Source organism: Panicum virgatum, chromosome 4K, assembly GCF_016808335.1.
Source record: "Panicum virgatum strain AP13 chromosome 4K, P.virgatum_v5, whole genome shotgun sequence".
Classification (NCBI taxonomy): Eukaryota; Viridiplantae; Streptophyta; class Magnoliopsida; order Poales; family Poaceae; genus Panicum; species Panicum virgatum.
The window spans coordinates 43268289-43283423 of NC_053139.1; the positions used below are offsets into that span (position 1 = coordinate 43268289).

The window sequence follows — 15135 nt, forward strand, 5'->3', positions numbered from 1 at the left end:
GCTACAGTAACCACCATGTGCTAATGACGCGGTCAAAGGCCTCAATAGATTCGTCTCGTGGTTTCCAAGTGAGTTCTGAAATTAATTTTTAATTAGTGTCCGAAAAGTCATCCCGACATCCGGTCAAAGTGCTGATTTGACCTCCAAAAATTTTTGCCGGGGGAACTAAATGCGCCCACACTATGTTCTGCTGGCAACCAGCAATAGTACTTCTCACTTACACCAAACTAGGCGTATAGCCCGCGTATTTGCACGGTTAGTATTGAAAATTCAAAAATTTGCATATTAGCCATCCATTAGGACCGACCGTGTAACACCCCAAATTCCGACCGGTCCGACCGGTATGACCGACCAGTCAGACCGGTTGGGCGTATTCCAACCCGTTCTTATCTTCTCCTGATATTTATTTTATTCCCACTCAACTCTCTTCTCCCCCGTTGAGCCAGAGCTCGAGCAGAGCAGGCCGCCGCCGCCCCTCCCTTTGATCTCCTCCCTCCGGTCGCCTTGCTTCGATCCCTTGCGCATAGAAGTTCCCCACCACCTCCTCCAACTTCCCCAACCTCCAGCCTAGCCTCTCCTCGGCCGAATCGGCGAGAATCGAAGCTCAAGCCTCCATGGACAGTAGCTCCGCCCCTCATCGTCGATCCGCCTCTCCGGTCGTCCTCCGCCCAAATAAGTCCCTAAAATGGGTTCGTGGTGAGCTCCTCATCCTCCTCGACCCCTTCCTTCGTGGATTCCGGCGCCGAGCCGCCCAGGACGCCGCCGGCCATGGCCCTGCGCCATGGCTCGACTAGGACCGGTCTGACCGGTTATAATAACCGGTCTGACCGGTGGAGCCCTTTAATTCATTTGACGAAAACTTGCAGATCGCATAACAATTCAAGAAAAAATCCTAAAAATGCAAAACTAGTTTTGTTAGATTGGTTACGTCTGTATCTATAAGGGAAAAATGTTGTTCTTGCGAAATGTCCTTTTTACCCATATTAGAGCTTAAGTGGTGTTTAGACTCGTTTAACTAGTTTCGGCAAATCTAGTAGTCCAAAATTTTTGAAACCGAGGCAGTGGGTTAGTTTAGGTATGGATAGCCCGCTATAAAAGTTTTTGGCCTAGAAAACATAGTTGGAGGTGTTAGTGAGATCTTCAGGTGTTAGTATATTTAGAAGTTAAGGAGTAGTTTACGATCAAGAAAAATCATGTTAAATTAAATTAGGAAGTTGTACCAGTGTTCTGTAACTTAACTGTGGTTTAGTTCGGTAGGACCGGTCTGACCGGTCGAATGGACCGGTCTGACCGGTAGTGTGGCCAGGACAAGTAGGACCGGTCTGACCGGTCGTAAATACCGGTCTGACCGGTCGGGGTTCGGACAGTCCGGCCATTTGTCCGGATACTCCGGGACTTTTTCCGGATACTCCGGGGTTAGTAGGTCCAGATACTCCGGGTATCTGTCCGGATACCCCGGATCTTTGGTCTCAAGTCTGAGCGGTGGTAAATGTAAAATTAGGTTTATTAGCTGTATTTCTCCATGCTAAATGTTTACTATGTACTTTTAGTTGTGCTAGACAAAGTGATTTTTGTAGTTTATAATGCATAGTTGGAGTTAGGAGAATGCTAAAAATATAAAATCAGTTGGGTTAACTTTGTGTAGACTCCTGTAAGGTTTAATTAACCTTCGTCGATGTAGTGTTTATAGTTAGGCAATATCGACCTTGTGCTTGTATTGTTTTACTTTTTTTTTGCTGTATTATTCATGCATTCATGCATATGCATCGTTGCACCTCATTTAGGTACGCTAGGGGCACACGTGTGGACGGGAAGCACGCGGTGTGGAGTTGACCCATAAGACGGTGTTTGGCGGATATCTCCAGAAGATGGAAGGACTGCTGAAGCAACCGAAGACCCGGCCCAATGGTCGGAAGGGCCCAAGGCCGGAAATAATATTAGCACTGACTTAGTGTTACCCTCAGGCAAGCCCCGGTGCACATCCTACTATTTCAAATTATGACACCTATATATGTCTTTAATAATTGTGCATTAGGTTTAGGAATTGTTTGAAACCTTAGTTGCATGATCCCTAGGTTTTCCTGGGCCTTATACTAGTATGAATAAGTCGTTAGCATTGCTATGCTTAATAGGGCTCGATAGAAGTCGAGTGATAATTCTGTCACTCGCGAGATATAGGATGTCTTTATATTACAGTTTATGAATTATTATATTCAAGATGGAAGGTATGGGATGGAAGGCCGGATGGGGGAAGGTGTAGCCCCATCTGTGTCGATTAAGGACCGTTCCGTTGTCGGCTGTGCTGATCGGGGATTGAATTGTACTAGCCGCATGCCGGGAGTAGGAGGTAGTCGAAACCGGTAAGCCGAGAACTGCTTTGCTTCGAAAGTACAGGAACCCGCACCCAACTCCTGGGGCGAGTCGAGTAGTCGCGGAGAATTGGGATGCATATGTTTACTTTTGGTGGTCTTACGTTGAGCTCGGCTGACCATATGTCGTTGGGCTGGTTCCTGTAGTTCGAGGCGGGGAGGGGTAAGGTTGGTGCGTGGGGTCCGACGGGGCTTTTGCGTGCCGTATTGGTTAGGTCTACCTTGCAAGGTTAAATTAGATCGATTCGCCGTGTCTCGCGGTCATGAGAGCCTTGATCTCTTGGTCACATCGTAGAAAGGAAATGGAATATAATGAGATGAGATGCAATGAGGGCTGTTGTTATTTAGTTAATGTATTTGCTCACCTTGATTGTTGTAGAATTGCAAAATCCTAGATTATTAGTGGATCTATCGATATAAATGGGAGATAAAATTTGGAAAGAAGGACTCATTTCTAGTGCTTTTCTGCAAAACCAACTACTAGCCAGAAAACCTTGTATGTCTAAATATGTGGGCTAAGTTATACCCACTGGTCGGGTAAGCCTTGCTGAGTATTAGAATACTCAGGGTTTGTTGTTAAATTGTTTTCAGGTGTAGAAGCTAACCAGGATTCTCATCGGTGGGCTCGATGGGACGTCCTCGTGCCGTCGTAGTATTTCTTTACTTGTTTTCATTCGATTTTCCATTGAAAATTTTCCACAGGTTAGACTCTCTCTTCCGCTGCTATCATTTCTTATATTAGTTCTAAATTAAAAGCTGTTTTGTAAGTAATTTAAAAATTAGTTACTATTTTTGTAAGAATATTTCATGCTGGTACCTTCTGCGCTCGTCTTCGTACGAGACTTCTGGTGTATTTCGATCGGCCAGTGGGTTGGAAACAGCCTGTCAAGTTACACTTAATTAAGCTAATGCGCCAAATGATGACAGTTACACTTAATTAAGCATTTTAACTCGGCGGGTCTGTCACAGACCGGCGGTGTGCTTAGTCATGCGCAAAAGAAGAAATTAAAAATTCTCGGCCTTTTGTATCGGGTGTGTGGACTCTCTGATGATCCGCGCAATGAGTGTGCCCTTTTCTCCGGCCTTCAGGAATCAAATGATTTGGGAATCCAATCTATCCATCGTCTGCCGTGGTTTGGCGGCCCCTAATCATCGAGCACAAGAAAGCCGCACGGATTCTCATGGCCGTCCCATCACCTCGAAAGTTTTGTTGGCGTCACCTCACCAAATTTGCTAATATAGTAGGATAATTATAAGAAAAAAGGAGAATTGATTTATAAGACAAATCTCAGTGTGAAATTTCATAGCACAGTTATCAAAATTGAGAAAATACTAAGTAAATTGTGACAGCTGAAATTTGTAGAGATGAAACACCTTTCTCGTCCCATATGAAACTCACTACTTCTCTCTCCTCGCCATATCAGCAAAATTAAGGAAGTGGTATAGAAATTAATGTCATAAAACTCTCCTTGAGTCTTGTCTAAAATGAGAGAGGGAGTTTCATTGAGTCAGGATTATTAAGGTCAATCTCAATAGCAGTGTCACGAGAATTAAATTTGCTGACATGATAGAGTTATTATAAAAAAAGAGGTGTCATGAGATGTGAGCCATGACTCTCCTATCCTCCGACTCGATTATCCAGTTCACAGTCTTGTTAACTATATGATGATACTCACTATTAAGACTGGTCTAAGTAGATCAGTTACTAAATTTTAGTCTCCATAATTGTACTATAAGTATTTTCAAAAGGAAAAATATACCATGAAGTTGTACAGCGAGACTGGCCCTTCAAAAAGTAGAACACGCGCCAACCCAGGCCCCTTTGTTTAACATGACCATTGACCCAACGTTTCCTCTTTTGCGAGCCAAAATGGTTGCCGCTGGTAGCCGCACATGTCAATCTGTCGCGTCGGCGCCACGCACCCGCTGGATCTTGATTCCTGTGTGAGGGTGAGAGAGCTTGTGTGTGGTTGGGTGTGTTTGGTTGATTGGCCGGCCGTGCTGCCGCCGCCGGCGAGCTCAAGTCGCTTCAGTAGCTGGTAAATGGTAGTCGATCCATGTCCTGTGCTACCATGAAGTGGAGGTCAATGGCTACTGAAACGGACGTGAACATGGCTAGTACCCTACTACGGAGTACATACAAGCACAAAGTGCCATGCAATAGTGACCTACTGCTACATACTCCTACTGTGTAGTGACAATGCATTTGTGGCTTAAACATGGCTGAAGTCTATCAGATTCCCTTGTAATTTCTCCATCCCATCCCATGTATGTACTATGCTGAAGGGGAATTCGTTGATGAGATTGGCAAATGGCAATCCTAGGTCTGAAAATATATAAATGAAAAATGTACAAATAATTCTTCACAGCATACCATACCTTAGCACGTATTTTACTAACGGGGAAACAAAAAAGGTACAACATCGAAAAAAATGTACAAATAATAGTGATGGACATTTGGAGACCAGCAGCCAGCAAAACAAATGGTACGTACGGTGCACCTGATGATGATCCGAACAAAAGTTTCGTCACATGTCACTTGTTTAACGATCACGAAATGGAACACAGGAATGTGAAAACCCACTACAGTTCTTTTCATAGTACTAAGCATTCCAGTCTTTTCCCATTTCGGAGTTGTTCCTGTTATTTGCAGAATCAACAGGAGTACAGTGCATAAACAATGAGAGATGGTCCAGACATCGCTCAATTGATTACTTTAATTAATAATTTGAACAGGTTATCATATCCTCTTAATGAGAAAAACGTGCTTATTTCCTAAAAAAAAAAGGTGGTTACGGACGATTCTGGGGAAAACAATCATCTATCCTTAATTTAGTCGTAATAACCTCAAACAAAAGGCTTGCTTTGCTGCTACTACTTGGAGAACAATTACATTTGCTCAAAATGTCTCGAATTTATGTCAAATATGCACTTGTCCGGCATTACGTACGTATTTTGTTTGAAAGTGTTGAGTAAATAAACTAATCCTCTATCGATAGAGCAAAATCAAATTCTGCTCTGTTCTCTTTGATCACCAACAAGGCTCCTGGAATGCCGTTGATGTTCATGTGGTTAACTAATCCTTTAATTTTGTACACCACCGTAACCATGCATATACAGATGATGTACAGCGTATACAAGCTGACGACTTGTCAAAACTATTATGAAAATCCAAAGATAACTGAAGCGCCCCGACCCAAAGATCAAGGCTAAACCATGTATTAATTACCGAATAAGGTCTCCGGCATAATACATGTTACATCAAGTGAAGTCCAGAGTCATACAGAGCTTTATTCAACATGTACACGAGGGGTAAAACGACAACACAGAGCTACATAGAACAACCATAGGATAACGACTAGCATGACGGCATGGAGGACTAGCTCTTCATCCATCACGGCTCCACTCGATCAGCTTGGGTGCGGACACGATCTACTCGCAGTCTTCTGGCACAAAGTCAGGATCCTCTGGAGAAAAATCAACAAGGTTTGAGTACAAGAGTACTCAGCAAGTTCTACCTCGCCCTACGGGAGGGGAATGACATACACGACGCACATTAAGCACAATGCATTAACAATGCAACTAAGGGTATGCAACCCTTCCCGACACAACCCACAGTAGGTAGCTCACTAGTTGTCAGGACCACACCGTAGCCTGTCCATACCGTGGACACGGACCATTCGAATAGATTATACAGTCTGCAGAGGTCGTACACTGTACCCACACGCTCGACTGCCCGAACGGACAACCGACATAGCCGACACTCAGCCGTGGTCACGCCCCAGCCCGGCCGCACAAACCCTCGGGCCCTGACCCCAATGGTCTATACCCGTAAACTATCCTTGCGACCGTCAGGCTAACTAGTGGGATTAAGCTAAGTCCGGCCCATACCGGAACCTGTGGTCGTACTAAAGTAAGCTAGGTGAGATGTCAAAACAACTCAGTCCTTATGGTTCACCAGGGCAGCAACCATCCCTCAACATGTCAACTCGAGCCTACCACCACGGTAGCACTCACCTGCCAGTCTACCACCACGGTAGCACCGGCTCCAGCATACCCAGCTGCCCTAGCCTCAGCCAAATCTCTTCATATCCTAGTCTCAACTCTGGATATGCATAACTACTCATATGCATGTATGAGCACACTCAATTACTCAAGTACCAGTATATGTAACCGATCCTAAACCAGGACTACAACAAGACGTCCTCACATGGATGCAACCGCTCACGTAGGGGTCGATGAAACTTGCCTTCGCTTACGTACGCGTCGGCGGCGGCGGCTTTCTGCTCGCGGTACGGGTCTTCTGGCTCCGGCTCGCGGTACTGGCATTCGTACTCCTTGGCAGGCTCCTCCTTCGGCCACTCCGTGATCTACGGGCGAAAACGGCACAACCGGCAAACAAACACAAGCAAGCTATAAAATAAGCTCAAATGTAGATGAAAATAGAAGGAATAGATAGTATATCATTTGAGGAGAGTTTAGACAAAAGAGTTACGTGAAAAGGAGTTGATATGAAGGAGATATTGAGTTTACAGTATTGGTTGGTATTCAATTCCGAAAATAGAATGATTTGGATTAAGTGCTCACAGACTGGTGGGTGTTTTGGGCCTTTATTAGGATTGCGGAGTTAATGGTCGGGGAGCTGCCTGCCATCTCACCTTGGCACGGAACAGCTCGAGGAAGAGGATCAACTGTTGGAGCTTCGTCTCGTGAGTGAGCTGGGCTCGTGAGGAATGGTTCATCTAGCGGAGCGAAGCGCCTCGGTGTGCTTGGGATGATGATGGGGCTCGTCACGGCCTCGCTCCTTTTATAGGCGAGGAGAGCAGCAGCGGCGTCGCGCAGGGACGGGCGACGGCGTGGGCTGCGGCAGCTCGTCGTCAACGCGAACAGTGGCAGCGCTGAAGGCGCGAGCGTCGAGGCGGCAAAGCCGGCGAGGACGCTGCAGCGGCGTGGGCGAGGTGGGGACGTGGAGGTGGGCGGTACGATGTGGTGCCTACGGCAGTGCACAGTCCCGTCGTGGGGCCGGCGTGTCGCGCGTGCGCGAGCGAGAGCGAGCGCAGGTGAGTACGGCAGGGAGGGGCGTCGGCTTCTTTTATAGATGAGGTGAGGCGGTTCGCGCGGCGGAGAAAAAAATCTCGGCCGGCACTGTGCGCGACGACCCCGATTTATGGCGAGGTGGGTGCCACCATATTTGCATGACGAGTTATTTAATATTGTGAGCACTCTTGCCGGCTTCCGGGAAATGGAGTGAGTGCTGCCATGACTGGTCATTTCAAGGTCAATGGTGTGGGTACTCTGTGGCTTTTCAGGGGATGATGAAATTATGGCATTGTACGGTGACTCGAGAGGCTTCTATGGAAAGAGATGAGATGATTTTTTTGTCGTAGGTGCAAGCATGCGTATGCTGGTTACTGAAGGGAACGAATGTACTAATGCAAAGCAAGAGTATAAAATAGTTTGCTTAGTAGTTATGTAATATCTCATATAACATTAGTATTATTTTACGTTACTAGTTTAATTGGAACATAAGTTTTATTTTAGTTATTGTTGGAAATTGAGGTGGCCCTAATACCCACTAAGTTGAGGATCTACCCCTATGACACATCAACTCACTTCAGAGTCGGTCAGCTTCTAGTTACTTAGTGTACCGGGTCCTTTTGACGGTAGTGCCGTCTTTTGCTTCCGGGAGGTAGAGCCTACCAACAGATGAAGCTGCCTTCCGGGTGACAGAGCCAACCTTCGATGAAGCCCAGACCCTTTTATGATCCCGGGTGGCAGAGCCAACCTTCGATGAATCACAACTTATACACTAAGTACTTAAGTTTAACCGGGAAACTAACACTTATAAAGACACTTATCTTATTGGAGCAACAAAGTAACAAAGGAACACACACCTTTAAATGGCTATCCTAGCACTCACCCTTCTAGTCCTACCACAACTCATCTATCTTGCTCATGGATGGATAACATGGCAATAAGAGGGGCTCTATTTATAGGTCAAAGGGAGCCATGGTATTAGGACAAGTGTCTCACTTCTAGAGAATTCCAAAATATTCTAACATTTTTAAAATTTTACTTATTGCCAATTCTAGAGTACTCAATGAAAAATATCTCACTCTTGTTTAGTGGAGAATGTTCTGGAGAGTTGCCTTGCATTTTTTCCAATAGTGACGAAAATTGGAATGTTACAGTAACCAAAACAAAGAACACAGAACAATTAGCATTCGACTTCTCAGAGTTTGCTCAGAGCTGTAAGAGTGGTAATATCAGTCAACTAGAGAAAATTAACCACCAGATCGATCATCAGTGTGTAAATAATGGGACAAAAGGATGCATGCCATCTCAAAAGAAGAGAGAACCAATGAATCAAAGCAATGAAGCTCAAACATCAACAGCACGAGATTACTAGTAAAATTAGCCCAGAGAGGGAGGAGCATGGTAATTAAGCCTTCCATTATATTATCTCCCATCATCATCGCATTGCATACACAAACCAAGCGGGATCCTGCAAACCCTACAGTACCAAGTACAACTACTACTATTTCCCAGCAGCTAGCACAGCAGGAAATACATGTAACCAACCAAAAGAGATCGCTCGGGTAGAAAATCCTTAACAACAGCTGCAGCACGTACTCGTGTTGATTGATCCATCACGACGAGATCGATCTTAACACTAGATTAAACCTCCGGATGATCGATCCATCCATTGTTCAAGCCCTACCTCTCGATTCGGCGGCCACACGGCGAGCTAGTTGAACACCGAGAGCGGCAGCATGCACCCCGCCGCCGCGTGCGCCTCCGCCGCCGCCGCCATCGCCAGCGCTATCTCGTCCCCGCTGCCGGCGCCGACGCCGCCGGAGCTGCTGCCGCTGCTGCTGCCATTGCCAGCAGCGACCGCTTCGGGGTGTCTGCCCGGCACCAGGCTGAAGCCGTGCAGGAACTGCGGGTGCGGGATGAAGAAGTGGTGGTGGTGCTGGTGCACGGCGGCGGCCTCCGGGATGTGATGCGCCCGCGCGTCGGCGGCCCTCTCGGTCGCCGCGTCAGACATGGCCGGCGAGGAGGCGGGCGTCGCAGCCTGGGGCGGGGGAGTCGCGGCGGCCTGCTGCTGCTTCTGGGACGAGGAGGAGGGGCGCTTCCGGCGCTTCTTCTCGTAGGCGATGCCGCGCGCCTTGGCCTGGCTGTCGCGGACCTCGCGGAGGTAGAGGCGCACGGCCCGGGCGCCGAAGGGGTTGGCCTCGGGGCGGCCGCCGTGCTCCTCGAAGGCGGCGCGGAGGCGGCCGACGAGCGCGTCCAGGCTGCCCCAGGCCTGGCGGAGCGGGCACGGGCACGGCGCTGGCGGCGAGGGGTGGCCGAAGAAGGGGCAGCCCGGCGCGTGGACCTTGGTCTTGCCGAACTGGTCGAGGTAGCGCAGGAACTCGAGGACGTGCGCGCCGCTGCAGCGCGCCAGCTCCAGCGGCGGGCGGTGGTTGCGGAGGTACTGCCCGAAGGTGTGCCAGTCCCGGCGCTTCTGCGACTCGTACCGGCTCGGCCGCGGCGCGTCCCCGCCCGCCGCCGCCGCGCCGGGGCTGTCGGCCGCGCCTCCGCCGCCCTGCATGCCGGCTCAGCTCCCTCCGCGCTAGCTGCTCACGCACGCCTCAGATCTGCATACATGACACGCGCGCGCTCGATTAGTGCAAGAAGCCCAACGCCGGCAACGAAGAGACAAGAATCTAACGGAGCTTTCCACCGCCAGTAGCAGCAAGCTCGATCGATTACATGCTAGCAGAAAAGATAGAAGCTTTCGAGGGCGGCGGAAAGCGGGGAGGAAGAACAAATTAGTAAACTAGAAGCCGGGGATTTCGTGGTCCTGGATCCTGCCGCTACTTAATTCGAGAAAAACAAAGGGCTAGGGTTTGCAATGGGGGGAAATCAGCTGGTCCAGAGCAGGTACGGCGCCTCAGAGCGCATCGCATCCCGAAAATTGCCTGATCTGAGGTCAGCAGCTGCAGCGGCAGCCTAGAAACTGGCGCGCACTGGCTGGAAGGGACGAGTCAGCAGGAGAGTCTCGAGACACGCCAAATTAACCCGCCGCGCGCGGAGCAGGGAATCCTGACCTGCGCGCCGGCCGGCCGACCTCGTCTCGTCACCCCCCGCTCTGGCCGTCGATCAGCCGAAGGCCGAAGCAGATGGTCGAGCGGCGGTGGTCGAGGAGCGAGGAGGACGGTGGTGGGGTGGCGGTAGGGTGGGGGGCGCGTATATAGCTGGGAGGGAGAGGCTGCTAGCTAGACTGTGGCGGAGAGGACGGAGCTGCAGCAGCTAGCAGCGGGGGGAGGAGGGAGGGGGAAAGGCGAAGGGAGAAGGGGGACGCGGCCGACCGGGCCGGGCGGTGACCCCAATCATTTATGGCCACGGCAGGTGCAACAGTATCGTATGCGCCCGGTTCATCATCCGCCTGCCGTCTCCGTATTTGCGCACGCCGCTAGCTGCTTTTATAGGATCGTAGCAGTTTTTACCGGCGCCATACGGACATACCATACGTGCAGCGACGCCAATAGTGTACAAGCTAAGCATGCCTGATGATGTTTGACTCGCTAAGCTAGATCTGCACTATCTACAGTCTATGACTTGGACGTAGCACCCAAACTGCACAAGCATGTATGCGTGCCAAGGGATGGATTTGGCAATTGGGGAATGTGATCTGAATGCGTTGTGGCCGGCCGGGGGCATGCATGCTTGGTCCGCGGCGGTCCTCTGCTGCCTCACACTCTCGCCGAAATTCAGTATTTCTTTCTCTTGTGCTGAAAATAAATTGACCAGACTAACTTTTCTTGTGCTGAAAATAAATTGACAAGACTAACTTTTGAGTAATAAATGAGTTGTGTGTCAATGACGCGTGGGCTAGCAGGCTAAGACGTTAGGCGGATTAAATATGCGATAGCAACCAATCACGATGTGCAGCAAAAATCGCGGATGCCTAAGGTTAGGCGTGACGTCGAACGTTAAACGTCGTGCGAATCTAATAGGAGTTTCGAGCCTGCTCCAAATATCTTCGGCTTTAATAATTTACAATGCTGGTTACTGTCGACCTGAGGTTATTTTTCTAAATCGGGGCAATCAATAGTACTTTTGAATCATTTGTTTTTTATTTGAATTAAGCATGAGGTTTTATCTACTTTAAGGCCGTTGAACTTGTCCTAGATGGCTATGCATATTATCGTGCGTATTAGGTCCTTGCCCATACTTTTTTTTTGAGGAGTAGGTGCTTCACCATATTTTTCACCTTCATCCTTCTAATTTGTCCCAACTTCATGCATAGATCAATTGTTAATCACTCTATGAGGAAAAGGTTCCTATGTGCAAAGCGATGAGGCAGTACTGCGTTGCCTAGTACCTACCAAGACTTCAACTAGGACCACTATTTCAAGTAGAGTTTGAAAGTTCTCCAATTTTATCTGGAAGATTTTTATTTGGTTATGAGGCATCGATGGTTTTTTTTAAAATAAAACCTACACCGTACCCTATTTTGAAAAGTTTTATATTGTTGTGAAATTTCCAAATAATCTTTTTTCAAAATATTTCAACTTCTTGTGAAATATTTGCATTCTCCTTTCAGAGAAAAGCCGTCTACTTCAAAGAGAGAGAAAAAGGAATTGTGCCATGGCTAGCAAATTTTTACAATTGGCCATGTTTGGTTAGCACCCTGAAAATTTTTTCACAAAAAGACGAATGAATGCATGGAGTACTAGGGCTGTGTTTACTTCGCGAAAAAGTTTGGATTTTGGTACTGTAGCACATTTCGTTGTTACTTGACAAATAATGTCCAATTATGGACTAATTAGACTTTAAAGATTTATCTCGTGCTAATCAGTTAGATTATATAATTAGTTATTTTTCAACTGCATTTAATCCTCCATGCATGTGTCAAAAAATTCAATGTGACAGATAGTGTAGGAAATTTTTTGGAAACTAAACAGGGCCTGTCAGACCCGGGACAGCGGGACTGCTTATAGACATAAAATGTTCTAGAGTAAGAGATAGCTCATGGATGTACCTTCTCTCTTTTGTAACTACTCGAATAGGCATAGAACTAGCTGCAGTACAAAGAAAACTACCCGATTGTGTTGTAGTAGGACTCCAACTGTACTCGACTAGGATTTTCCATGTAACCCTGTCCCCCCCGGATATATAAGGGCGGGCAGGGACCCCCTCCAAACAATCATCAACACCTAAGGCAATACAAACCACACAGGACGTAGGGTATTAAGCAAACTCGCGGCCCGAACCTGTCTAAATCTTTGTGTTCCTTGTACCATCGAGTTCTAGAGCAGTCGATCCCTACCTACAAACCCTACTGCTAAGGGTATCCATGAGCAGGCTTGGCGGTAAACACCGACAGCTGGCGCGCCAGGTAGGGGGTTCGGCGAATTCACCAACGAATTCGATGGCCGGATCAAGCAACGCCAATAGCATGCCAGAAGGCACGACTTTCGTTTTCGGTTCCTAGGCTTGCACGGCTGATGGAACGGGAGGCTTTTCCAGCCACCTTGTCACGCCTAACTCGCCTAAATAAAAAACCCGCTCCCAATTCGCCGGCATCCGCGAGTCCGCGGATCTCTACGAGAAAAGAGCTCCACCCAAACTCGACTCGGACAACCCAGGAAACGTGACAACTCAAAATCGAACTCTTGGTTTGGTCGAGTTCGACACAAATTCTGATTCCGAAAAGCCTTACTTTTCCAAAACTCTTGGGAAATACCTGGCTCATCTGACGACAATCAAATGCTCTAAGATAAAAAACTCAGAACTACTCGCTGGAGTGGATCAAGTTTCACGATCGATAGAGGGCTGCATCAAACTTGCAAAAACCGCTCTCAGCTCATCTACGCCTCAGCAGAACCCTAAAGCACTAAACCCACCACAGAAGAGGACGGGCGATACGCTCTCAGGGGTCGATCGGGTAAATTCAAAGCTTGCTAACTGTATTAAGGTGGCTGAAAGCACTCTACAAAACAAAGAGTAGAAATCGGGAGGAGAAATCTGCGGGGGAGCCGGTGAGACAAACCCCCGGCTTGTTCGGATGGGACCGTCTATCTCTAGGATACCTCAGAGCCCTTCACCGAAACCTGCTCACACTCGGACTCCGAAACCAGTCGAGTCCAAGTTCGATCAGGACTTTGATCGCTTCATGAACGGTCTCGAGAACTTTGAACCATTTGACGATCTTGAAGAGTGGTTAGACAATGTCGAGCTGTTCATGGATGCCATGGCCAAAGCAACCGAGCATGCCGACGCTCTTTGGGAACTGGCCAAGCTTAAAAAAGGAAAAGCCAAGGCCCCAGAACAATCCAGCGACTCAATCTATGACAAACCCTGGATTAAGGAGTCTGAGGGGCTAACTCCTACTCAATCATGGCTACACTGGATGAACGAGAATGCCCTCCGTGTAGAGATGGGCATACCGCTTCTCGCTCACCCAAAGTATACATACTCAAAAATCGGTGGGCTAACCGACTCCGAATTCGAATACTCCTCCGATCCGGAGGAACAACTAGACGACCTAATCCAGTATAGTAAACAAGTCGAGTCCAACTCGGATAAGAACCTCAAGTCCGATCAGGACTCCCTCCCAAACTTGATTATATATGCAACGCCGCAAGGACGGACAGTGCATCTGAGGAAGGCACAAGATCCCAACGCTTCTGCCTCACAGCTAGAGGATCTGCCCTACCAACAGAGCACTCCTTTAGACCCGTTCTCAAGCAAACAAGACCAAGAAGTTCAAGACCTCTGCCGTGAAATTCTCATGGTTCGTATCGTCGAAGAACCTAAGGGCGATCCCACCGAGCGTCTTAACCTCGACGACTACAATTCTGATGATTTCAACGAGTACCTTTCCGACAATATGGAAACTACTCCTCCTACAATGACAGAAGCCCAAGTCGCTACCAAGGAGAATCTACCTGCTCCTCCTCCTCCTCCAGCGGTGACCGTCACCATCCAACTGGACGAGCAGCATCCAGCAGAAGATCTCTATAAATGTCATCGCCAGCTCAACCAGAAGAGAGCGTTCAGGCGTCAGCGCCTCGCTAACACCCTACAAGAACAACAAGGCGACAACTACGACTACTCCAACTGCGACCTCCGCAGTGTGATCAACGTTGGGCGCGATGCACGCAACATCATCATCTCAAGAAGAAAGGAACAGGTGTCGGTGTTTACCGCCAAGCCTGGTCAGGGATACCCTTAGCAGTAGGGTTTGTAGGTAGGGATCGACGGCTCTGGAACTCGATGGTGCAAGGGACACAAAGATTTAGACAGGTTTGGGCCGCGAGTTGCGTAATACCCTACGCCCTGTGTGGTGGTTTGTATTGCCTTAGGTGTAGATGCGTTTCGAGGGGGTCCCTGCCCGCCCTTTTATATCCGGGGGGACAGGGTTACATGGAAAGTCCTAGCTGAGTACAGTTGGAGTCCTTCTACAACACGATCGGGTAGTTTCCTTGTACTGCAGCTAGTTCTACGCCTATTCGGGTAGTTACAAAAGAGGTAAGGTACATCCATGAGCTATACCATACTCTAGAACATTCTATGTCTGTAAGCAGTCCCGCTGCCCCAAGTCTGACAAGCCCCCGAGCTCTTCGTAGCCGAGTCCTGCAGGCGTCGAGTACTTGGCTGGGCGTCTTCAAGTTCTTTGAGTAGTCAGAACATCCTTCTAGTTGCTTCTGACTCTTCCTTCAGATACATCGAGTAGTCCTTCAAGTACTTTCGTTTGCTTCGAGGCTGTGAGGTG

At 48.3% G+C, this 15135-nt stretch overlaps 1 protein-coding gene across 1 annotated transcript; it reads right to left on the minus strand.

The window, feature by feature from the left end:
• Positions 1–8800: 8800 nt before the first annotated feature.
• LOC120704195 (protein G1-like1) lies at positions 8801–10769 on the minus strand. The gene is made up of 2 exons (XM_039988505.1): positions 10463–10769; positions 8801–10009 (listed from the first exon to the last, which is right to left on the minus strand). The coding sequence occupies exon 2, from the start codon at positions 9961–9963 to the stop codon at positions 9118–9120; it is 846 nt and encodes a 281-aa protein (XP_039844439.1). The 5' UTR covers positions 9964–10009; positions 10463–10769; the 3' UTR covers positions 8801–9117.
• Positions 10770–15135: the final 4366 nt, after the last annotated feature.

Coding starts and splice junctions, on each gene's coding strand:
- LOC120704195 (XM_039988505.1), bottom strand. CDS start 9,963: ATGCAGGGCGGCGGAGGCGCGGCCGACAGCCCCGGCGCGGCGGCGGCG.